Source organism: Phycodurus eques, chromosome 5, assembly GCF_024500275.1.
Source record: "Phycodurus eques isolate BA_2022a chromosome 5, UOR_Pequ_1.1, whole genome shotgun sequence".
Taxonomy (NCBI): Eukaryota; Metazoa; Chordata; class Actinopteri; order Syngnathiformes; family Syngnathidae; genus Phycodurus; species Phycodurus eques.
In genome coordinates, this window is record NC_084529.1 from 27732124 (window position 1) to 27758480 (window position 26357).

Sequence of the window (26357 nt, forward strand, 5' to 3'; positions counted from 1 at the left end):
TGAAGAGACAACAGGAAGCAGAGCTGGAGGTGGCGGAAATGAAGATGTTGAGGTTCGCTCTTGGAGTGACCAGGTTGGATAAAATTAGAAATGAGCTCATCAGAGGGACAGCCAAGGTTCGATGTTTTGGAGACAAAGTTAGAGAGCGCAGACTTCAATGGTTTGGACACGTCCAGAGGAGAAATAGTGAGTATATTGGAAGAAGGATGATGAGGATGGAGCTGCCAGGCAAGAGAGCTCGAGGAAGACCAAAGAGAAAGTTGATGGATGTCGTGAGGGAAGACATGATGGCAGTTGGTGTTCGAGAGGAGGATGCAGGAGATAGGCTTACATGGAAAAGGATGACGCGCTGTGGCGACCCCTAACGGGACAAGCCGAAAGGAAAAGAAGAAGAAGTGCAGCCAAGACAATACGAAATCAAGAGACTGCTGGGAATCAGTCAATAAATGTCACGTAACAAATAGAATTATAGTTGTAAATGTAGGTCAGTGCTTCTGATAATGTTTAGGGCAGCAGAGAAGGCCCATCACTGGTAGATTATACAATGAGGGTTTGCAAATGTCGTTGGGAGGAAATATCCTCCCAACATTGTCACATTTATTATTATTTTTTTGCATAAATTGTATTTTTTTTAAGTGTAACAAAAATAAAATATATGTTACAGTACATGTAATATTAATAATAATACGTTGCATCTAATAATATTATGTTCCATAGAGGTCCGGCTAAAAAAAAAAAAAAAAAAAAAGTCTCTTGGGGGGCGACATGGGAGTTGCTTGTTATTTTGCATCCGTGCACGATAACAAGCCGAAATGTAAATAAGTGTTTGGGAGTGACTTGAAGTGAAAGCGATGGGTGGCCGTTTCGCCTTTAAGAGAAAGAAACTTAAGAAACTTGAAACCTTGTTTGCGCAACAATCAGTGCAGCTCCCAGCCGCCAAAGTGTCTAGACTAGCACATGATGGTAGTCAGCCAATGGCTCCAGCGCTCTCCTCGGGGGCCCCGCGTGCGTGTGCGCGCGTGCGAAGAGAGAGAGAGAGAGAGAGAAAGGGGGAGGGAAAAGGGGGAGTGAAAAGTAGAGAAACGGGGAAAGAAAGCGAGCTGGCTGCTCGCCTTCCACTTTGGTTGGGCTCAGAGGAGAGAAGGAGGAATGCGCTTGTTGGTCCCGGGGATCGCTGCTCTCCTACGCGTCCGCTCGCATGGATCCATTGTTGGGATTGTAAACAAAAGAAAAGAGAAGCAGTGAGGACGTCTCGGGGGGCGAGTAGGGGGGCGGCGGCGCGAGGATGTCAATGTCGAGCGCGTCGTTTGGGGATTTAATCATCGTTTCTGGGCTCGGCGTGTAACAAACTCTCACACACACGCGCGCGCGCACACGCTTAGACAAAAAAGTGCCAAACTCTGCGAGGTTTTTGAGCTCGGGTTTGGGGGGGGCGGTGGGGGGCTACTTTAATGTCAATGATGGACTCCACGTCTCCTACGGTGTTCCTCGCTGCCTTATAAAGAACCCGGCGAGACTTGCCAATTCCCTTAACGTGTTGCATACTGCTCGGAATGTGGCACTTTCGGTCGCTAAAGTTCTTGGCGTGCGCGTAGACGCAACCGGTGCGTCGTGCGTCTGATGTTGCCGTTCGGCCAGCAGCGCTCGTCGGTCGGCTGTGCATGCCTCGCACGGCGTTTCGATCGCTTCTTCATGTTGAGTGCGTGTAACGTTGGGACAGCCGTACACTAGTAACCCCCCCCCACCCCTCTCCCCAGCCCCCTCCCCCGCCCCGTATAGATAGCCAAGGCGTCGTATGTTCAGGACGAAACGCTCAGGTCTTGTGCGGCGACTCTGGAGAAGCCGTTTGATTCCAGATAAAGAGGGGGACGATGGAAATGGCCAAACAAACGAGGGGTGCCGGGACGATCTGTTCGCGAACAACCCGCAGAAGATTCCCAAAACGGAGTTCCGACCGGTGACCCCCAGCGGGGACGCGGGGGGTCCCCTGGACAGCGGCGCCCTGGGGTTTGTGGACCAAGATGGGGGCGCGGGGTGCGCGCACGACCAAGAGGGTCCCCGGTCCCTGCGGGACAGCGACTCCAGGACGGTGACGTGCTGCTTATTTCAGGAGCGGGAGCACTCCGAGCTCGTGGCTCCAGAGGCGGCCCCGGATAGCAGGGACCCCGGGTCGTGCCACTTGGCCTTCGGGGGCCTCAGCCAGCGGGACGCCGGCTCCCCCGAGACCGGCAAGGAGGCGATGCCGCGCACGTTGCTGCAGCACGAGCTCAAGTCGGCCACGCACTCGCTTCTAAAAAGGCTCAAGGAGAACGCGCTGGATACTTTATTGGAGGCAGTGGAGTCCAAAGGCGGCCTCCCCAGCGACTGCGTCATGGTGTCCCGGACTGAGCTGAGGCTGGGCGGCCATGTGGCGTCCCCGCAGCTGCTTGTGTGTAAACTGTACCGCTGGTCCGACCTCCAGCACCCGGCCCAGCTCAAACCGCTCTGTGAGTGTAAAAGCTATTGGGGCCCGGACAGTCCAACTGTATGCTGCAACCCTTATCACTACAGCCGCCTCTGTGGGCCAGGTAAGAACTCCGCTGACTCACCTGTGCATGCGCAATCATCTATAGCAGTGCTTCTCAATCTTTCTTATACCAAGTAGCTACCGCTACAAAAAAAAAAAAAAAAAAGACGTTTGTATCATAATTACCAATGTTAAAATACAGTGGCGTAGTAGGCCCACGTGTTCATAACAAAATTGCTCTTAGTCGCTGAACTCTACTTAACAAATGTGCTCTACTGGATTAAAAAAAGAAGTTGAAGCCATTGTAACATCATTCACAGTTTGAACAACCCATTTAATTCAGTGATTCTTTCATGTTCCACTAGAGGGAGCTCACAATTAGTATGGAATCACTGATTTGAAGCAGTGTTTCCCCAACTCTTATTGAGCCAAGGACATTTTGTTTACATCTGGGGAAAAAAAAAAAAAATCTCTTGGCACACCGCCAAACAAAAAGCGCATACACATCTTAATTGCCATCGAGTAGAATTGTGCCGCCTGTCACGATACGTCGCCGGCATAGATGGATTAACACAGGTACGATATTTGTCGGAAAGTAAATCATTTCCGGACCCATTAAGTGAAATTCCTTTTCCGCGGCACACTTGATGATCGCACTGGTTGGGAATCGCTCATCTATTTCTGAAATTCACTTAAAACCTGAATAATTTATTATTTCTATGGCAGGCAAGTACAAAATAACTGATCCTAATCTTTCCAGCTACTCTCATTTATTTATATGGTATTTTAGCTAACTTGTATTCACTAACTGAAGAATTTTGGATAATTCTAATTCCATCTTTGCCCAAATTGAACAATAAGAATCTCACTGGGATGAAATGATCAAGTGTAAAGTTATTCTGCATTTCCCCTTTTCCGTTGATGTTGTTCATATGTTGTTGTTTGTTTTTTTCTCTCTCACTTGGAGCTATTTAGTTTTGGCTAATGTGAACGTTCCATGTACTAGAACAACCCTCACGCTGGCCCGTGACATATTGACCTCACAATGACCGGAGTTCACATATTCGCCTCATCCGTTCACTAATGTCTGGCCCCTGACTTTTGAGTCTCTAAAATGTAAGTAGTTTGGTGGTTAAACGGTGCTTTGTGCGTATTTTTCCTCCCCCGTTAGTCATATGTCATAAAAAGGGATCCTTGGGGATTTGTGCAGATGTCGTGGGACTCCCTGACTTATTGACCACATTAAACGTCCGGCAGCGGGCAAGCCTACAATTTGGCTAAACCCCCAACACCGGGCCACTTGACCCCGCTGATGCCATGACAACGCACAATATCATGTGCAAAGATGCAAGTGTCAGTATTTCTGTCTCCTCTCTGGCACGGAAGGTGGATTTTCCATAACATCCATGTTTACAAGCCAGCTGGCTGCATTTGCCTCTTCAAAGGCATGCGTGCAACAATATCAGATTAAATGCAATTCCTACTGTCTGTCGTGCACACAAAAACAAGATTCAGAATCATCTTTATTATTTGCCAAGTGTGTCCAAAAAAACATTGGGTGGTTTGTATTTGAGTAGATGTCTTTCGATAGACAAAGGTGGGAATGTGTTTCCCATCCCCCGTTGTTGTGATGTTGCGACCCTCTAACAAATGGGAGATGGATTTCACATGACACATTTCAGGACACGGGCTGGTAGTAGACATAACTCACAGGCGTTCATGCGTGGCCCGATAGAGATGGTATTTCTTTCATGCTATTCAAGTCCTGAGCTTTGAATCAATATCTTAATCAGTGGCTTGGACATTGTTTGGAAATGGTAAAGTAACACATGTCAAATTTGAGGATACAAAGAACCAGTAAATTCTTTTCAAATGGAAAAGTCTTTCCAGGAGGATTTTAAACTGAGTTTCCTTCGACTTGGTTTTATACATCCAATTTAACTGGCAACCTCGATTTTGTTGACTGAGCGTCTGCATCGGCTTGAACCAAACACATTCTTTTTATTTGGTCAGGCATTGCACATTTCAAATGAGATCCGCTTCAAGTTGCGCCTTTAAAAGCCCTTTTGTCCTAAGGAGGTCCCCTCATGCTATTTAGGTGGAGGAGTGGTGATAATATAAAGTTTGCATACGACTGGCGCCAGACTGACTCGCTGTGTGACTGAGTTCAGATCCTGGCAATTACTGCCGCCACTCTTAAAGGACCCGCTGCTATTATGCTTTTCTCCTTCCCCTTTTCCCTGCCGGCAAGGTCACAGTGCGCTCGCAGACTTTTCTTTCCTCTTTCCCCTCCTTGTGCAAAGAACTCTCCTTATTTCTCCTCTTTACACAAGATAAAACCATCCTGTCTGACATAAGCAAAGCTTAAAAGCACACATTTACTTTTGATTAATGCAAATGCTTCCTCTACGTTTATGGTAAACAATGACTTTGTGAGCATATTCGTGCTCTTTGGGTTTTTTTAAGCTTAAAGTTTGTGTTGCAATGTTACCTATCATTTCAAATGCATTATTGTTGGGCTTAATGTTCATTTCATTCCATTACACTTTCCGAACCGGTTATCCTCACTAGGGTCACGGGCGTGCTGGATCCTATCCTCGCTGGCTGACCCTGAACTGGTCGCCAGCCAGTCACAGGGCACACACAAACACGCAACCATTCGCACTCACATTCACACCTATGGCCAATTTAGAGTCTTCAGTTAACCTACCACGCATGTTTTTGGGATGTGGAGGAAACCGGAGAACCTGAAGAAAACCCACGCAGCCCCGGGAGAACATGCAAACTCCACCCGGGCGAGGCCGGATTTGAACACGGGTCCTCAGAACTGTGAGGCAGATGTGCTACCCGGTTGCACACCGTGCCGTAATATTCATATAATTGTTTTTTTACCGTATTCCTATAATATATACTTACAAAACACAACATTGGGTTACTCTAGCACACTGCATCAGAAAAAAAGTATTATTGTGGTTGTAGTTTGACGTGTAGAACTACTGTTTCTAATATTTTGGTTACTTTATTGAGCTACTCAAGGGGGAGAAAACAATAGCTGCCGCTCTCAGCATGACGCAGGGCATTTCTACTCTAATTTCTTCTCTAATGGATTTTATTGGAGTGTGCAATTACACCTAATTAAGTGGAGTGTGAACATTTTTGTCACATGTGGAAAGAAGTATGTGTAAAATTAAGATTGGAGTCCCTGTTTTTGAAGCAAGGCCATATGCTTATAAATGGACACAAAGGCTCTATTATATACATTACAGATGATGTCAAAACATAAACACATGCAGGGTGTATTTAATATACTGTATATATATTATGTTCTGTTTAACATAATTTAATTTACTATTGCAGAGTCACCCCCGCCTCCATATTCAAGGCTCTCCCCTAATGAAGAACACAAGCCACTGGGTAAGTGACACTATTTATCTCATCTTCACATGCTGATGCGTTTCTAAATGGATATCTAACATATAACGTTTCATCAACGATGACTTTGTAAAGTTGTTACAATCACAACTTTAATGGAACTCAAAAGTGCTGGCTCAGTCTCCTGGTCTTTGGAATCTGGTGAAATATCCATCCATCCATTTTTTCAAAAAGAGTGGGCTTAGTTGTTCTCAGTGGCGTACAAGACGTAGCGGGTGCTGTTTGCTCTATGGGCTGCCGGCCCGGCTAGCACAAGACCAGCTGGGCGTTTGGAAGCACTTGTACGGGGATGTCATCAGTTAAAGCCTGTTAGTGAGCCTGCACTGTTATCTATTATGGGATGAAACTAATAGTCTTTAGTGGATGGGGAACATGATATTGACACTAGCAATGATGAATAGTACCAGAAGAACGCCTGTAGCAACATTGCGGGGAGGCTGATGCACCTAATGAGGAGGCTAATTCCTCCTTTCTGCCCAACAGACCTGTCAGACTCCACATTGTCTTACACTGAAAGGGAGGCAGCCAGCTCACCACACGTCACAGTGGGGGAATTCTCAGGTGGGTGTGCGCCTCCAACTGTCGCCAGTCTCCAAATAAGTTTATATGTACCGTATGTGTGTGTGTGTGTGTGTGTGTGTGTGTGTATATATATATATATATATATATATATATACTGGGTGATTGAAAAGTAACTAATTTAATACTAATTTATTTCTGAACTATAATTCTTACAAGAAATGAACAGCAGAAGAAAGTGTATTGCATAGAGTTTTATTTAAAATTCAATATGGGCGCCAGCATTAGTCACCAGTTTCTCAAGCCGCTTGGGAACCACATTAACTGACTTCACAAGGAACTCTTCATAACGTCTCGTATTCGCCCTTCAAGTTCTTCCAAAGTCGTTGGGTTGGTAGAATTGACTTGCTCCTTTAATCATGGAACATACACAAAAAGAATTGAGAAAAATATCACAAGATATGAATAAATAATATGAATAAAATGTTTTAAAATAGGGAGTTACTTTTCAATCACCCTGTATATATATATATATATATATATATATATATATATATATATATATATATATATATATATATATTCCATATTCCATCCATCCATTTTCTGAGCCGCTTATCCTCACAAGGGTCGCGGGAGTGCTGCAGCCTATCCCAGCTATCATCGGGCAGGAGGCGGGGTACACCCTGAACTAGTTGCAGGGCACACATAAACAAACAACCAGTCGCACTCACATTGACACCTACGGGCAATTTAGAGTCTTCAACTAACCTACCATGCATGTTTTTGGGATGTGGGAGGAAACCGGAGTGCCCGGAGAAAACCCACGCAGGCACAGGGGGAACATGCGAACTCCACACAGGCGGGGCCGGTACCCCCGGTCCTCAGAACTGTGGGGCAGACGCTCTCTCTCTCTCTCTCTCTCTCTCTCTCTCTCTCTCTCTATATATATATATATATATATTGTTTTTGATGGCTTTGTAGAGAATTTTTGAATATGTTTGGTAGTTATGGTTGTAGTTTGTCGGTGGTGCAATCTTTTGCAGAGGTATTCATGATTAATTCAGTTGCTTACCCACATGAGACAGGCAACATTTTAGAAAGTGTTGCCAGTATTCATCCTGAGCTTTCCATATCCATAAAATATAAATTCTAAAATTAATTATTTTGATAGGGATCTTTTTTTGCATGTCGTAGTATTGTATGATTGTACCTAATGTCGTGTGTGTGGGGAGCATAGTTCCGAGTACTTACTGTATCCAATTGTGAAACAAATTTTGGCTTTACAATTTATGGATCATTACAGAAATTGAAATGCACAGGGCACATGTTTGTTTCGAAATATGAAGTACCTTCCACCCGTTTGTGTGTGTAATAAGTGACTTTGCAGAAAAGGCATTGTAGTTCATTTCGCGTACACCTTGACAACAGTACTGTATTTAGCACAGGTGTCGAGCATGTCTGAATGAATGCACAAATCTACCAGGTTTCATTTTGGCCTTGTGTTTTATTCCTTCTCATTAAATGTTATTAAGAGCGTGAGCTGGTCAGATAAAGGTTTCATTGTAAGTAGCGGTTCCACAGGGCGTGCGGGCCTCTCCACCCTCTGTTTTCCTTTCAGAAATATTTGAGTGGGAAAAAAACGTAATAAGATCTAGGCTCATTCAGAAACACACTCACGCACACATATTTGTGCACATGCGTGTGTGCAGACATACGAGAGTCAATCTTGCGTGGCTGTCGTGGAAGGGAGGGTTCGGGGAAACCACCAAAGGAAGTGAGTAGAAACAGACAGACTGTCCTCGGATTTGAAATGAAACACTCCTTTCTGGTGGCAGCGTGAGCTCACAAACCCATGTCCCCAGCCCTCTTTGTACCAGCGCCACGGACAGCATCACCCGTTTACGTGAGTCGAACCCTCATTTTGAGGTTTTGCTTGGGAGCGCATTTCCTGTTGAAGGCTCAGAGTATAGGAGAGTTGAGTAGCTGGTTACCTGGCAGTGAAGTATTCCGTCAGAGAGGCTCCGCTGCTCCCCTGGTAGACGGCTGCCACCACCCAGTGTGGCACCGTGTGGCGACACTCCCTGAGTCAACAAATGAGGGGCTTGTCAGAGCGTGCACCACAATTCCTGTGAGACTGTGGTGAGCGGGGAGTTTCTAGACATGCAAGGCTTTGGTTTCTTCCTACTGTGTTGCCGCCACACATGGGTGAGAGGCTGACCAGTGGACCAGAAGGTGGTGTTTTTTTCCTTGCTGTGCACTAATTATTGAAGCCACGCTGGCTCCCTGTGGCATTCATTTCAACTACAAGTAGTTTAAGTCACCAGACATGCTCTAAAAATGGCTACGAATCATACCCTTTATTCACTGCATACAGTTTATAAGAAACATTTTGAAAAATGATGCCTTATTCAGAGAAAAATGAAGAAAATTGTCAAAATATCTCATCTTGTGTTTTCAATAAATGTAAATCAATATCCTCGATGTGTCTGTCTGTCTGCCTTGGCACCAAATTTGCCTTTCTCCAGCCACCACCTCCACACACACACAAAATAACGTGGAATTGTTGTTGTTGTTTTGTCTGTATCCTGCAAACAAACGCATAGATTCAAGCAGAACCTCCCCGGTGAAGGTAATAATGTACAATATCATTAGGAGTCTCAAGGAAGTCTCTATCATTTCGAGATAGCACCGACTTGCCAGGCTTCTGTACTTGTTGGTCAGCAGCCTCCGAAAAGTCTTACACACAGCTCATCATGCGTATTGTCAAGTCATCGTACATTTAGCATGTCGCTGACCTGGAAATCACACTCCACGTGATCCGCCCCGCAGCTCGGCCCTCGAGCGTGCACGGTGTGCGTATGGCAGCCGGACTCCGAGCCCTGACAGTGGAACAAGTCAACACGAGTGGGTGGGGTGTGATGTGTTGAATAATCAAGCCCAGTGTGCGGCCCAAGCCTTACAAAAATGATCAATATGCATTCTTCTGTGTAGCCCAATTGCACAGAAACACATTTGAAATGGTTGCTTTGGTAACACGTCTATGTGAATATTCTCAAAGGATCTGCATCATTTTATGCCCTCTGAGTACAAAAAGTTCATGTAAATAGATAATCTTGTGATGATTCCGTTCACATCGCTGATATATATACTGCTCTGCTGGAGTTTACGTCGTTAAAAAGCATCACAGACCATATCGCTGTTTTCAGCATCTCAGGCTTGACGTCCTATCTTTAGCCAATGTGTGCTCGTAGCCAACTGGATCATTCCCAGTGTTTTATTTAAACATGGCCGCGTCACATTGTGGGAGAAAGACAGCCTCCACCAGACATCCTGGGACGTCTGTTTACGTCAGGCCGACTTGGGAGCCTGCGCACACATACGGTAGTATGCTGTGTGTGTTATGTGTGTGTGAGAATGTGCCTTTGCCTGCGCTGCCCTCCCAGTGTGCCCGCGCACCTGTTTCCTCAGCGCCTGGGCCTCGTCGTGTGCACATCAGAGAGAAGGCCTTTGAAGCAGGCCTCATTGCTTCCTGTATGACTGTCTGAGGGCCGCTCGCCCCGTACACTAGTCACTTTATTCTGACACTCTCATTTAGGGAAAGCTTGATTTCCCCAGCTGGATTTCTCCTGGTGAAAGTCAATTCTGCGGCAAAGCCCTCCAACGTGGAGCGCGACAGTGACAGTGGGCTGAACGGAGAGGCACCTGCTCCCGCGCATTTATTTATTCATTACCTATGTGCAGTAGTATCACACATACGGTATACAGTGGTGAGCTACGTGCAAGCGTCAGATACGCTGCCGCTTTAGTGAAGTAGATTTTTTTTTTAAAAAACGAGCAATTAACGTACTGCAATGCCTTCGCATGTGGGCAAGGAGAGCCAGAATTGCTGATGCACTTTCTCGTTTACTCCACGGATTCAACGCAAAAATGCAAAAATTAGAACACTCAAAATGAGCTGCTGTTGGCCTCCAACTCATGCCCAAACGCTCTCTTGTTGACTGACTCCTGCTCCTGATGTCACTCTCGAGGTCACACCCCTTAAAGGTACACATCCAACACACAAATATCACAGTATGTACAGTAATTACACATTATAAAACCAGTTTATTTCTTTACTTTTTCTGTTGTTTTTAAACAATAAAGCACTCTTTTCTTCATTCAAAATGTATCCCAAAAAAAATGTTTTTTGGGGTGCTACATAGAGTTATGAGTTAATTGAGTTATGAACTTGGTCACAGAACAGAACAAATGAGACTTGTGAGTCAAGATACTACTGTATTAAAGTTTAAAGTTTAGACTTGGTAGCGCATTTAACCGAGTTGTCATGTTATAATAATGCTTCACTCAAAATGTACAGAACTGCCAACATTGTTTTTATTCAATAGCAAACAATATTTATGATCAATGAATGATGCAATCCTTCTAACTGTTGCCGCTTTAGACTGCTGTAATATCGTGGCGCCAGTCTGCCTACATTCTTCCGTCATCACAGGTTATGTGGCCAATCAAGGCATGCGAATTTGTCAGCATAACACTGTACACACACACACGCACTCACGCTGGTGTGACTGCAGGGGCTTCCTCACATTTATAGTGGTCACATGAGCAGGAGGACATACAAAGTGACCCGAGTCACTGTCCTTTTTCCCTTTCCATGTACATAGTGTACATAGAGTGCCCTCTCCCCTGTAATGCACGCTTACTAGAGGGCATCGGTAGTCAAAAGATCCCACACAGTAATCATTCCCCATTCGACACAATATGCCAGCCTGTCTCTGGAGCAAAGGCACTTTGTCAAGGCCGCTCATGTATTGACTGAATCTGCCAGGCAGAAGACACTTAATAGGAATAGGCTTCATGTTTGATTGATCAGGGAAATTGCAGTGCGCAGGTGCTCGGACCACTCATAGCTTTTGTTTAATATATAATACATATTTGATTTTGAAGGCATTTTTAAACGTTACACATTCGCATACTTTGCATACTTTGTCATGCGAGCGACAAAGCAAAGAAATTGCATGATAAATGGCCAGAAGAGCGTGGGGCCTTCCCCTCTGTGTAAATGCATTGAATTGTTGCAAATGGACAGTATGTGATGAGTCTCTTGATTTAAGCTTGACCCAACCCAACCATGGAGGCATGTGATTCTACTTCTACTTAAATATCTTGTGCACACTTCATGTCGATTTTTTGTTGTTGTGAACTGTGGGCCTGTGAAGCCCTTTCAGACTCTTTTGTAATTAAGGCCTGTATAAATAAACATGATTTGACACATCTGGAAATATTCAGAATTTACCGAAACTCACTTGCCAAAATGCGTTTAACATACATCTTTGCACTTTCTATTACATTAGATGAGCTTTTACGGCACAGTAAAGTCAAGTGAAAATAAATAAAAGCGACAAGCCAATTCAAAGCTTGTTTTCTCCCCTCCTCGCTCTTCCATCTTTCGCTTACGTGACGTGCACACGCTCACAGCCGACAACGAGGCGTTGGATACAATTAATTTATAGTTTTAATGGCAAACCAAGGCCTGCTTCTGGCACACAAGGCATGTACTGCAGCTGCCGGACTCTTAAATTGTCACGTAGCAACAACTGGATTAGCGTCTTGTACTTTGGGCTCATCTCCCCCAGCAGTTTGGCACGTATCCTCAGGTTTCCACCGCAGACCCGAGTCTTTCCCAGCGCCTTCCCAGTGCCTCGCCGCCCACACTCCCTCAGGAACACCGATGCTCCAGGATACGGGATGTGGAAATAATGTGACTGGAGTGCTTCCACCCTGCCTCCTGAAATCAGGTTTTGCGGATTGTTTATTTGAGGGGAAGGAGTCCTCAGACAAACATCCTGTTTTAAAAAAGCGGCCTGGGTTTTGTAGCAGTGCGGGGAGGTGGACTGCCCCCTCTGACAGCGGGGGGAGTCTGAAGAATGTTGGAGAGGAGCGATATGTTGGGGGGTCTTGTAAGGGCTCTCGTCACCCAGTTTGTCACGTCCAGCTTGGTGAAGGGTTGTGGCTGTACATCCTGAGGGGTCTTGTGCTCTATTCTCTGTGTATTGGTGTAAAGCTCTTACCCACAATCCTTGTCTCAAGTATCTGTTCCTGTCCTGGGAGGCTGGCTTCCGTTTCCTCTTACGTAACATACTGTACAAACACACACACACAGACACAGAAATGAGCTATTGATAAGAGAGCGATAAGCACATTTTTCATTTTCCCTTTCTCAGCATTGTTAGACTGCGATCAGAAATCCACTTTCAACTTTTCCTCTTGGGGGCCGTAATGCTGAATGTCCTCAAGAGTCCACAGCAGCGGTGCATTAACATGCCCCGTTGCTGTATATGCAAGGGTGTGTGCATGTATGTAATTGTTTGATTGTTTGTGATTTGATTGCCGTCTTGTTTCCACTCAGGCAAAAAAAAAAGGGAAAAAAAGCAGTCATCTGGCCATTGGGTTAAGATGTTTCCATCTTTTTTTGTTTTCAGTTTAAGAAAGGTAGATATAAGGCAAAGTAAACATTGAACTATATTTAAAACCTTTTATGATCTTTCAGAGTTTAGGAGTCCATAACTCCTCATGGGACCATTTAATACACTAATCTCTGATCTAACTTGTCCTTCCCCGGCGGGGTGTGTTGGCAAGATGGCGATAGACATGGCTACCCAATAATTAGTGTAGCGTCATAGCGGCGCGACTTACAATGAGTTGAATTCAACAAAGAAGATGATAGCATGTCATCATGTGTCTGCTTATTACAAGACGAGCTTTGTTTGGCACACATTTTGTGCTCTTCCCTTCCCCGTTGTCTTAGTGAAGTTCTGGTTCTTTTTGTTTGACAAATAAGCTGTCTGCTTCAGTTCAAGCTTCACCCTGTATGTAATAGACCACCTATGAGGTTGGTATTGCAAAGGAAGGATGCTAAAATTGGGGACAGTGCTATTGACCATGTACATTGCTGTCTTAGTCCATTTGCTGTCTTGGGCCACAAATAGCCAAGTTGTTTTAATGTTAATGTTCGTTTTCACAGCAGTCAATTTGACGTAGTAAACCGTAAATAGGAGGGACATATACAGTTAGCAATAGTATGCAAAAATACACATTTTCACTCATGTTTGTGGATGGGTGGTGGGTATATGCTAATGAATAAGGCATTATATTTTGGTGACGATCTGGATTATCCTGTGGCTACAGACCACATTTATTTTCATAGTTGGAGTCACATTGGCATTAGTAGCATACCTGCAAATCAGTCGCCTCTTGGCGAAATTCGCCCTTTTGAACTCAAAATAGGCCATTTACGTGAATCGTATAGATCCGATGAGTTTTTCCAGGAGTTGAAGAGACCAGAAAAAAACACTTCCACCGCTTCCGCTGTTAAGAAGTAATGATGCTTTTACTCCGTTACAATAATCGAAATGTCGCTCGCTACTTTTATTTATCAATTATAACTTATTTATCAACTATTTCATGCGTGAGACTACGACTTTGACTTCCGCATCTGGCGCTGTTTGCTCCAATTCAGTTTAAGCGCTACTGACGCTAGTTACTCACTATTTACTCAGTACCTGATTTTTTTGGAGGACTACTTTTTACTTTTACTTGAGTCACATTATTGTCAGGTAACAGTACTCTTACTTGGCCACTCTACCCACCTCTGGAGCGGACATCCTCTATTGTTACTCTTATGTTTAAGCAACATTTTTGCTCATCAGATCAGCCCGTGTCGTATTTGTTGCACTGTGCTGCGGGTCGTGGCCCTTGTTGTGGTCCCAGCGGAACCGCGAAGCACACGTAACATCGGCGACAAGAGTTGATCCGCTAATACATTTTGGATTAATTAGGAAACGCGTGCCTGCAATTATCCAATTAGTTTAAGGATGCTAATGTTAAATGTATTAAGCAACGGAGCGATGTTAAGGATTATGTCACAACACAGAATGAACTAACTTCAAATTCAGAAATGGCCAATAAAAACAGAAAAGATGTTGTACTTAATATTTTCCAAGAGGATGCATTTGGGATTAGCCTTTGAAATTGGCAATAGTGAAAAATGAAGTGAAACAGACAATGATTGTCAATTCTTTTCCAGAATGAGTGCTTAGAGGAGGATGCTATTCATGTGGCACAGCTTGAAGCAGGCCTCAGATGCAGGTGGAGATGAGCCTGGCTCAAGTTGGAGGCCAAAACAAAAAAGGGAAAAAAATGAGGCAAATTTAATTTGAATCTTCAATTTGTACATCAGCATGTGCTTGAGCGGTGTGAATAAGTTTTTCGGCGCGAAGTGTACTCTTCAGTCTTCCAGATTGCTTAATTTATGTTCAATAAAAATAATAGTCTCTGCGGTGGTCCGGTGGAATCCCCCCCCCACAATTCCTTTTTTTTTGGTCACCTTTTCCATGCCTTTGGTGTTTGCGTGTCTGATTAGTAGACCCACCCACACAAGCAAATATATAACGGCAGCACAAGTCTAGTTTTCATCTTCCATGAACCGGGACTTTTCCCTGCTAACTAAAAAACGTTGGACAGAATACAACTAAGGCACACTGTTGTCCCTTTTGTTAACAGCCTTGGCAAAGATTTATGCTAAACTGAGGCACGTTGCATTTATATATGATAATTATATAATTAAAACGACAAATTTGTTTGCGGCTTTTATTCCTCTACAGGCAAAAAAAAAAAAAAAAAGTGCTACACTGTGCCGAACTGTGCTGCTTGGTTGGGGCAAGGTCTGGGCCTCTTGACTTAGTAATATAATGTTGCGTGTGCGCACAGCGTGGAGGCAGTGCTAATCTAAAGCAGTCCTCAATGTAGCCTAAAACCTTTTACATGCCACAAGAAACAAGCATGCGGGCTCAGTATTTATCTGTCTTTTGGCCAGCCAGTGTGGTGCCAGTGCTGTCGGGCGTTTGACTAACTTCTGAAGGGCTCACAGATAAAGATTAATCACAAACCTCATGCATGACTCGCTGTCTAATCTCCCGGCACCATGCTTGTCATTCAAGATAACAGTGCACTGTGTTCAACCAGAATAAGGTGTGTGTACATTGTAGAGGTAACTGTGTGCTAAGAAGGCTAAGACTTCTGCCCCATTTTCTAGCCTTGCAAGTGACCTAATCTTGCGGACGGATGCCGCTGCCATCTTCACTGGCTTCACACCGCAGCACAGCACCAATAGCTCCATTCATTCAGCTCAGGGCATTGGGTTACAGCAACAAATAAGGAGCGTGCAATGCCATTAAAAATGTATGGAATGTCCAACTGTTAGTTTAGTGTTTTAGTGTGCCTCCTCTCAAGGCTGAAAGGGGGAACAATGCTCCCTTTTTAGCAGCCACTGTAAATGTGCTTGCCTGGCAAAGACGAGTGGTGGAGGTGCCAGTTGCGGAGGCTGTTTTTATTTTCTGACCATTTTACCCACAATTATAAATCCAGACACTGGGCTTGGCCGGCTATGATATAGGCCCGTGGTCTGATTGCTGGCTAAAATAGACTCGAGATTTTTTTCCCTTCCTCCCCAGAGGAGCATCGACAGTTGCACCCGAATCTATAGCCGTCAGTATTTTTAAAACTCAGAATAGCCGGTGCATTCTTTGAGCACCCACAATGCTGTGAGCGGATTAACTGCTGAGGCCCATGTCAGTCGACATCTCCAAACAAGCCTTTTGCAGCAAGAGGGTAAGGACAGAAGCTCATTGTGGACAGAGAGGAACAATAAAGTGCTTCATATTCTCTGGCTGTTCACATGTAACTGGAGAAACATGATTTTTTTCTCTCCTTCATTATCTTAAACTTGATCTGCTGGGCATAGATGTCTCACACTGCTATGTCAGAACATGCGACCAAGACTAGACATAGACATCATTTTTGAAAAGAGATACATTTTTTGATGCTCTAGTAAGACACTGTATTTTTAATGACGTAGAAGTGTTTTTGACCTGATTGTGCACATACAGCAAAGCCTTACCCAGTTATCCAATATGGACAAAAGTATTCAGACACCTGACTGTTGAAAAAAGGGAGTTAGTCCATTCTACTAGGAACATGTATGTTGGAGTATGTCTGGGAGTTTCCTCCAAATGAGCTCACAGTCTCCATTCTAGTTCATCTCGAAAATGTTGGATAGGGTTGAAGTTGGGGGCTTTAGTCAGTTCTTCAACTCCAAACCCCTCCAGGCATGCCTTTATGCGCCCTAAGTTCTGCCCTTGTAACAGAAAAGGGTCTTCCCCAAACGGTTCCCACAAAGTTGTATGCATGTTGCCTTAAATATGTTAAGAACTAGCAGGTTTTTAATGCAATGATTGTCTCATTACTTGAGTCTATATTGTGTATGTGTGCACTCAGACTCATAACTCAAGAAGAAGAAGAATCACCTTTTATTGTCATGAACATGCATGCATGCACACAAAATTTGTTCTCTGCGTTTTACCCATCACAGTGAACACATACACATGTTAGTGGCACACACTGGAGCCGGGGGCAGCTCAAGCGCCCGGGGAGCATATCGGGGTATCGGTGTCTAACTCAAGGACACCACAGCCGTGGGTCCGGGGGATGTTGGCAGATGGTCCGGTCGGGGTCTTGAACCTAGGTCCCCCACGGTGGCAGGCGATGATCAACGGACAAACAATACTGAATGATGAAATTCACTGGAAGTCATGCTCACATGTAGATTCCCTTTGACTTTGTACTTGCCCTTGGGTTGTAGAAAAAACTATTCAGGTTTAAAATGTTTATTTGACGCAAATTTTCTCTCGTGCACCTTTATTAAAGTCTTGGCTGTGTGGGTTCAGTACGTGCAGTCAGGGTGTCGCATTTCAGGGTACGGTTTAGATTAGAGGTCTGGCTGTAACTTCCCCCTCTTCCCTTCTATGTGACTGCCAGCACATAATTTTCTTAATGAAATCCTGCCATTGCCTTTAGCTTCAAGACTTTCTGCAGATGTTGACAGGGAAGGGCCGTGCCAGTGATTGGAAATGTTCACTGCCGCATTTTTTATTGATTTCTTTCTTGTTGTGAATGGACTGAATGTAGAGGGGTGGGGTGGGGGTGTTGTTGTCTGTTTGGGGAGCTGGTGTCTGGATGTTCACGTTGGAGCCGTGTGTGTTACAGCCCGGCAAGCGTTGTGATTGAAACATAAACTCTGGTGCCACATTATCCTGACAGAACACATTCTCCTCGCGCAGTCTGATCCACTGGGCTCGATCAATAGAAAACCCTGGTTTGAACTACAACTCTGTCCATCATAGTCGCTGGAAACCAAATACCTGCCTTTCCCCTTAAATTAGTCCCACTAATAACACTCGGAATAATAGAGCTCCTTGTTATTGTTCATTTAACACCGAGTCTTTAGGACAGTTTTTTTTTTTAGCTTAAAATGACAAAGAGTGTCGCTTTGGATGTTCGTTTACATAGCAACAGCGGAGTTGCCGTTATCGTTTCCATCTAACCACTGCAAACTGAGAATGTGAGCGTGATTGTGAAGTGTTAAGTGTATTCATGAGTGTGTTACAATCGAAACAACGGTGGTTGTGAAAAGATGTTAGTACGTTTATAACACTTCTCATGATCTGTGTGTTCGACTGAATTGCATTATGTATTGTTGCTGTAGGGTGGAAATATTGCAAGTCCAAACATGGTCAATTTCATGTTTTTGGTCAGATTGGGCTCATTGGTCAGGCCCCATGTGACTTTTTTTTTTTTTTTTTTTTAATTGTTATTATTTTTACAAATTATTAACCAGTTTAAAGTGCTGAAAATACAGTAGCTTGATAGGAAATCTACTAACTCTGTTGGACACTTCAACCATCTAAGAAGTGTCATATAGTTCCACCTCTTCAGGAGCCTTGCAGCATTATGTCGCTTGAAGATTTCAAGTCTGTATATTTTTTGTAAGACAAAAACGAGTGAAAATAGCTATAATGCTTAGCTTTTTTGCCGTTTACCTCTGTACTATTTTCATGGGGAAAACTGGCTGCCCCTAACTGAGTAGAGCTAAGCCCGTGCTGTGCGGTAGAAAATCCACCCATCCATCCAAACTCCACGCAGGAAGGCCGGAGCTAAGATTTAAACCCCCAACCTCGGAATTGAGGCAGATATGCTAAGCACTACTCAACCGTGCTGCTAAGTGGAAAATCTGCATTTGCAAAATGTTTTGAAAGCTCAAAGAAGAAAAAAAGCATCACTTTTATGAGATAGTTCTGTTAGATTTTTAACATACTCTTAAAGGGAAAAAAAAAAGTGGACCTCCTTGCTGCACCCCGCCCCCCACGTCCTAACCAGAGTAGGAAGTTTGGAGCCACAGGGAGGAGGAGGGGGAGTTCAGGAATGTGCAGGGTCCTCTTTACTCAAAGGCTCCCAGCCTACTTGGCTGAAATCTGCCTCACACACTCGCAAACAAATACTAGCGCACACACACACGTAGGTTGTACGAGGAGGTCAAAGAGCACAGCCACACAGCAGGATGTTCACTGAGTGTTTTGCTTTCGGTGCTCGGCTGCCTGCCCTCTTGGACGTCTTCGGGCCTCGGAGGCGGCCTGGAGATGTAACCTTCAACAAACGCCCACCCCCGGAGTTATGGCAGAGCTTTGAAAGGCACTGAAGGGCTCTACTACACGATTCACTTGAGCACCACATCTTTTGACATCTTGAGCACTTTGCAAAGCTTTAGAGGAAACTAGATGGAAATGAGCAGCACATTGCCATCCTTTCTTCTTCCTAGCCCACACTGCTCCTCCGTGTTAGCCCCTTTCCTCCTTCCTAGCCTTTCTGTAATTTATTGATTTGATTTACGGATTGTGTTAGCTATCTGCCTTATCAAGGGTGCAGCACTTTTCCTCCCAGGAGGACTCGTCCCAGAACGGAGGGAAAGTGAAGAGGAAGTGGATGACAATGTGAAGTATTCCCATTGTGATGAGCCAGGCTGGATTTGCTGGATTTGGTTTCTCACTTTTGCCTTGGCTGTGTTTTGTGGGAGCGTATATCTCTCTTTCTCATTCCTCCTTTCTTCCTCCCCCTTTCTGCCAAGAACACCAGACCTCAGGGAGATGAAAAAAAAAATCCATAGACATATAAAAGCAGCTTCAGTTGGCGTGTCTAACTGATAAAGCTGACTTTGATGGCAGAGATAGCCCAGACGCCAGCCGAAATGTTGCCTGCTCAGGGTTATAGTCTGCCAGTGGGAGCCATTGTGCACCGATTTAAAGGCCTACTCCAAACATGAGGGGGAGGCTGATGCTTAAGTTGTTGTTTTAGGTAGAAAAGGGTAAAGTATGTATAGGAGAGGTGTTAAGGAATGAACAAAAAAATGTGACAACCACAATGCAAAGACCATAAAGTAAAGTCCTCCTGCACTCTTTTCTCTCACCCCAGCCCCCCTCCAGCCTATCAGTTCATTGAGAGAGACTAATAGCCGGAGGGGAATCTAATCCTTGGCACAGGATGAGAGGCTGCTGCCCCCCACCCCTCCCTTTTCTGCCTGCCGCCCCCTTCCCCTCCATGGGGCTGCTCAGAGCTGGACTGGAAACAGTGTTTTTGTTTTTTTTCCCTCCCCTTCTCTGCAAACTTGCGGAGGAATGAGTTCATGTGTGCGATCCACTCCGGTTTAGCAGAAATGAGGTGTAATGGAGGTGGCCGAGTGAGCACGGAGGGGAAGTCGTCGTTTGGCTGCCTGTCCCTGACGCTTGGCCTCATGTTCATCTCGTGGAGGCTTTGGAGTTTTAACATGGACTTGTTTACTGGCGCTGCGGCGCAATGCAGGCAGGGAATGGGACAAACGTATTTCCGGGTCACAGATATACACTATGGCTAGATACAATTCCAAAACACATGCCTCCTGTGCTTATGTGGCGGCCATGTTGAATGTGGGGCATTGACGTGGCGGCCATATGATGATGGTTCTATCTATTGCATAGAGCACCTATTAGTCCGGTCTATTGAGGTTCCACTGTACTGTATATGTGAAGGACGTTAAGGCTTACAGCAGGTTTAACGTTTTACATCGTGTTCCTCATTCATATTATTCATCAGGTCAGAATGTATGTTCTCGTGTTTGTCATACCAGTACATGCATGACAATGTTATACATTTAATAGTTTGGTTGCATCTACCCCTTCTTGAGCCGTCACCTTATCGTGGTGGAGGAGTTTTTGTGTCCCAATGATCCTAGGAGCTAAGTTGTCTGGGGCTTTATTCACCCATGGCAAACAGGTCCTAGGTGAGGGACCAGACAAAGCACGGCTCAAAGACCACTTATGATGACGACAAAAAAAAAATGGACTCAGGTTTCCCTTGCCCGGACGCGGGTCACCAGGGCCCCACTCTGGAGCCAGGCCTGTAGGTAGGGCTCGAAGGCGAGCGCCTGGTGGCCGGGCCTGCACCCATGGGGCCCGGCCGGGCACAGCCCGAAAGGGTAACGTGGGTCCCCCTTCCCATGGGCTCACCACCTGTGGGAGGGGCCATAGGGGTCAGGTGCAGTGCGAGCCGGGCAGTGGCCGAAGGCGGGGACCTTGGCGATCCGATCCCCAGCTACAGAAGCTGGCTCTAGGGACGTGGAATGTCACCTCTCTGGCAGCGAAGGAGCCCGAGCTGGTGTGTGAGGTCGAGAAGTTCCGACTAGATATAGTCGGACTCGCCTCCGCTTGGGCTCTGGTACCAGTCCTCTCGAGAGGAACCAGATAAGGTGGCTGGGGCATCTGATTCGGATGCCTCCTGGTGAGGTGTTCCGGGCACGTCCCACCGGGCGGAGACCCAGGGGACGACCCAGGACACGCTGGAGAGACTACATCATTCGGCTGGCTTGGGAACGCCTTGGGATGCCCCCGGAAGAGCTGGATGAAGTGGCTGGGGAGAGGGAAGTCTGGGCGTCCCTGCTAAAGCTACTGCCCCCGCGACCCGACCTCGGGTTAAGCGGTAGAAAATGGAAGGATGGATGGATGGATGGTTGCATCTAGACGGGCAATGCAAGGATACAGAACATTTCTCCAAGGTGTTTCATTGAGTTGGAGATCAAACTCAGCACACTTGCAATTTCCCGCCCATAGTCAGCTGGGACAAAGTACAGCTCACCAGTGATCCTCGTGAAGCCATGTAGAGAATGGATGGTACTCACCACACCTAATGCTCACGTGTGAAACAATTTCATTTGTCCATGACCTGTTGTTTTAGCCCCTGTCTGATGAAACGAGGCCACAGCACTTGATTTGACTGACTGCTCAATACTGCCAAGCTCAAGAGATGATTGCATTTTGGAAACAGTAGTTTGAAAGCGATGGAATTTACACAACACTGCAAAAACTAAAATCCATCCAATATTGAATATCTCAAATCAAGGCAAATTATGCTTGTTCTTTGTCTGCCAAGATGTGTCTTGTTACCTGGCAGTTTTTGTGTAAGAGCATTTCTCTTGCTTCAAGCATTTTTTTTACTTAAAAAATCTTAATAAGGTATTGTAACTTGTTGTTGAGCTTTTACTAATGGTTTGAATAAGTTTAGCTTAAATCAGAAATACCATAGCGTATAAATGTAGTATAAGGTAGGTATTATAAATAGTACACTCGTTCTACTTGTTTGGTAAACTCTTGGCCATGTCAATTGTTTCTGTTATTGCTTAAATAAAGTAATATATTCCTAATTTCCTTTTCTTTCTTGTTTTTTCATGCCCAGTTTTTGCAGTAAATGATGCGTGTTTGAGTGTCAGTGAATTAGATATAGGCTGAAAGTGATTGAGTCATTAAAGCATAATACCGTATTTTTTTTTTTTGTATTCGGAAAAATACTACTGAATTCTTTAAAAATTGTTTGCAGATATAAAGCAATCGCAATGAGCGAACAGCAATAGCAATGAGGCTCGCTATGTAACGATTTGCAGCTCATTACCTCCTTTGCGTGTTGAGCACGTTGGAAGAGGAAGTGTACAGGCCATGTTGTGGCTGGGTGCGTGGACTCTAAGAGTGACACTAAGAGGAGAGGCTTTTGAGAATAAAATAACAATAATAACATGTGCTACTATTCTAATGGGTAAACGGAGCTGTTAAAGGGCGACAGGGTTAAATGGATGCAGAGCACCAGTAATTGCTCCCATCCTGCCACGACTCCACCCTGAGCAGACCCTCTCAAAGGCCAACATGGATTCAAAGAGTTGGGCGCCTCTGCTGTGGTCAGAGGGGAGGAAGACACACGCCCTCCCCTAATTCCCTGCCTCGTGTCTTATTTGAACAGCCCGCCTATGCCTTTCCTCACTCTCTCACGATTACATTTGTGACCAGTGAAATTAAGGCTTTACCGTCATGTCTTTGTTTGTTAGCAGGACCGACCCTGCAATTGACAGATTTTATATTTTTTTACAGTGAATCTCTGCTTCTTACATAGATTTTGAGGGAGGGAAATGTCAACATATTGGAATTCAGACAAGTTTTGTGGAGTATTGGATGGAGCCAAAGCCCGTCCCTGAGCCCACTAGCGCCTAATAGCTACTAGCCACTCGTAGGAAGCCAATTCGCAGTGGAGCCGTCCAATTCGATTCACTTTGTGTTCCGCGCATTGGTCACCGCAGCAGAGACACTGTAGCCCAAATAACCTAGAACACTTCAGAGAAGATGCGTTTTTCAGGTTGTAGGCATAGTTTGAAGGCTAACTGCATGTAATGGTACAAGCTATTCTTACTAAGTACCTTGCAATTGTGCCAAATAGCCACTGATGCAAAGACAGCGCTCGGTACTTGTATAGGAAGGCCCGATTCATGCTAGAAAGTATAAACCCCGACCTGTGTACATCATTGGGCTCGTTTTTTAGCTCCGCCCCAGAAATCTGAACAACTGAGAAGATGAAAAACTGTCCGGCCAATGGCTTAAGTAAAATTTTTTCATTCCTAACAGTAGTCTTCTGTAATGAAAACGTGCATTGCGTCCCCATGTTTCCCCTTTAAGCAATTTTGTAAGATTAAAAAAAAAAAAAAGTTAAAACACAGTGATACAAGTGGACAAAAGTATTGGAACATGACATGACTTTACATAAATTCTGGTGTTTAATTGTCTCTTCCTACCTAACACCCCTTGTTAAGACTGCTCCTCCTTCCAAGAAATACTTTTCCTAAAACATTAGGTCAAATTCCGAGTTGTACGACATCATAGTTTCCACTGCAAAAGGACAATTCCGTTAAGTCCAGCTCATAAGACATGCTTAGGTGAAGAAGGCGTGCGGTTGCCCTGGTGATTTTCCAAGCATCCATCTGCTTGCTGATAGTCGTGCTCATTCAAAGAGATCCTAATGAGTCCTCCTCTCAAAGCTCTCACCTCAGTGCCCCCCTTTCGTAGCCAAAACACACAAGTTGAGGACAAAAACACAAACACGTCTGGTTTGCAGACACGTGCGCAAAAGCACACGTAGACACTTGACACAACAGAGAAACAGGAAAAGGCCTGGCTCGCCGTGCCTTCATTGTCTTCCCTCTGGCTTAACATTAGCTACATTTCTAACCTTTGTCCTGCTCGTTCCTCTTCCTGGTCCGTGCGACCTCACTTAGCCGCCTCGGTTATAGGCTACGTGAGAAAAGTAGAGAGTGCCGACCAAATTGTTTTTGCGTTCCACCCAAAGAGAAGGACGCATTAGCCATTTGGCCTTTATGTGTGCACACTTTCAAAGTTTACCTTGATGTGTGGGCTCCATTTGATTCGAGACAATAGAGGGGCCGTAAACAAGTTGGGTCTGACTTCTTTGTATAGGCGGCTTGCAGTAAACGCTGAGCTCGGAGTGGAGGAGTCGCAGCGTGGAATTCACTAATGGCACATGCATGTTGGGGCCCTTGAGGGGGGGGCATTTCAGCCACCAGTGTGTGCGCAAACACACAGAGAGCCTGTCTGCATCCCCCGACTCCCACCCAGTCAATCTGGGCCCTGCACTGCACAGAAAAAGCCTTGAGCCAGCAGGCACAGTTGTGTCTGCGCACGTCTGTCTTTTTGATAAACTTTCAGACAAACTTCATTAACGCGTCACTCGGACGGGAGACGTCTTCGGCTCCTCCGCCTTAAAGGCATCTGTTAATGTGACGGGCGGGCATTACGCCCCGAGTGCATACAGGTTGAAAGGAATGGGGCCACAGGCCTTGGGCTTTAAATCTTCTGTGCCAATAGACTCTGTGAAGCAAAATAATGGCATCACTCTGTGTGTGAGTTAATGGGAGCTGATAGCATGAAGGCCGGGGGGTCAGCGGGTCACGGGCTTGTGCTAAGTTGTCAGGGAGCTGAATGCCGTCCCTGGGCCCACAGCAGGGGGAATAGTTTTGTGGTGGGGGAAGGGGAACCCCTGCCACCCCCTCCTCTTTTACTTCTGTGGAATGTGAAGAAGATGTGTGCAGAGGAAGACGGGGTCATATTTTTTAAGCGTAAAGGTACAAAAAAACATTTATTGTGCACATATTTCATTAGGCATGCAAACGGGCAGCATGTGTGTGTGCGCGCATGTGTGTGTGTGTGTGTGTGAGTGTGTGTGTGTGGACAGACGTCCACCGAGGGAGCACTAAGTCACTAAGGGCTGTTGCTGAAAAGAGTTCACAGACAGCAGCCATGAAAAGTGAATTAGCAAGTGGATTTACTGGTCATTGGGAGATGCCAAATTCATTCCTCTGTGACAAGGGAGCGTTTGGAGCTTCATCCAATGAGTGGAAACAGTGAGTGCGTACAGAGCAGAGTTTCAATCGTGACAGTAACCTCTTGAGGCGCTGGTGGGAACTGCAGGCATTCCCTCCGATTGACCTCGATACACCCTCAGGATATGTATAGTCCCGTGTGTACGTGTGTGTGTGTGTGTGTTAGAAGAACGGTGCAGGCAGCGATATTTATACAAGGCTTCGATTTCAATACAGTGGCTCCTTCAGTATTTATAGCGTAGCCATCTGCTCCCAACAATAAAATGCTGATCCCTCCAAACGTAAGCCTTCCTTTTTACCAGCCGTGTTTGCTTGTGTTGATGTTTTGACTCCAGACCGTCTCCTTGCGTGTCTTGCAGATGCCAGCATGTCACCTGACGCCCCCAAGCAGAGCCACTGGTGCAACGTGGCGTACTGGGAGCACCGCACGCGCGTGGGCCGCCTCTACACAGTGTACGAGCACTCCGTCAGCATCTTTTACGATCTACCTCAGGGCACGGGTTTCTGCCTGGGCCAGCTCAACCAGGAGCACCGCAGCAGCACGGTGCAGCGCACGCGCACCAAAATCGGCTACGGCATCCTGCTCAGCAAAGAGCCGGACGGCGTGTGGGCGTACAACCGCAGCGAGCACCCCATCTTCGTCAACTCGCCCACGCTGGACGTGCCCAACGGCAGGAGCTTGGTGGTGCGCAAGGTGATGCCGGGCTTCTCCATCAAGGTGTTCGACTACGAGCGCTCGTGCCTGCTGCGGTACACCGGCGAGGCCGACCTCCCGGACGGACCCTACGACCCCAACAGCGTGCGCATCAGCTTTGCCAAGGGCTGGGGGCCCTGCTACTCCAGACAGTTCATCACCTCCTGCCCCTGCTGGCTGGAGATCCTCCTGAACAACCACAGATAATACGGACGGACGGACAGACGGACCCCACCCACCATCCCAAATAGCATCTACCTAGATTTAATATAAAGTTTTATATATTATATGAAATATATATTATACTTGTAAATACGGAGTCCTTTTTACAATGTCATTATTTATGTATGGTGCAATGTGTATATGGACAAGAGGAAAAAAATGGAAACTGCACTTTGGGTTATCTATATTATATATAAATATATATAAAGATCAAGAACATTTCAATGAGAAATTATACAGCAAAATTAGGACTGAGCCTGGATTTGGTGTATAGTTTTTATATACTATTAATATCCAGACAAAAAGCTAACCATTCACACATTGATAATAAAGTATTCGCATAATAA

The 26357-nt window shown here is 45.4% G+C and overlaps 1 protein-coding gene across 2 annotated transcripts; it reads left to right on the plus strand.

The window, feature by feature from the left end:
• The first annotated feature begins 1099 nt into the window (after nt 1-1099).
• On the plus strand, nt 1100-26357 carry smad6b (SMAD family member 6b). 2 transcript variants are annotated; one of them, XM_061675950.1, is made up of 4 exons: nt 1100-2567; nt 5864-5920; nt 6422-6499; nt 25454-26357. In XM_061675950.1, the coding sequence occupies exons 1-4, from the start codon at nt 1796-1798 to the stop codon at nt 25993-25995; spliced, it is 1449 nt and encodes a 482-aa protein (XP_061531934.1). In that variant the 5' UTR covers nt 1100-1795; the 3' UTR covers nt 25996-26357. The 2 variants fall into 2 exon arrangements, with proteins under 2 accessions (XP_061531934.1, XP_061531935.1); XM_061675951.1 differs by lacking the exon at nt 6422-6499.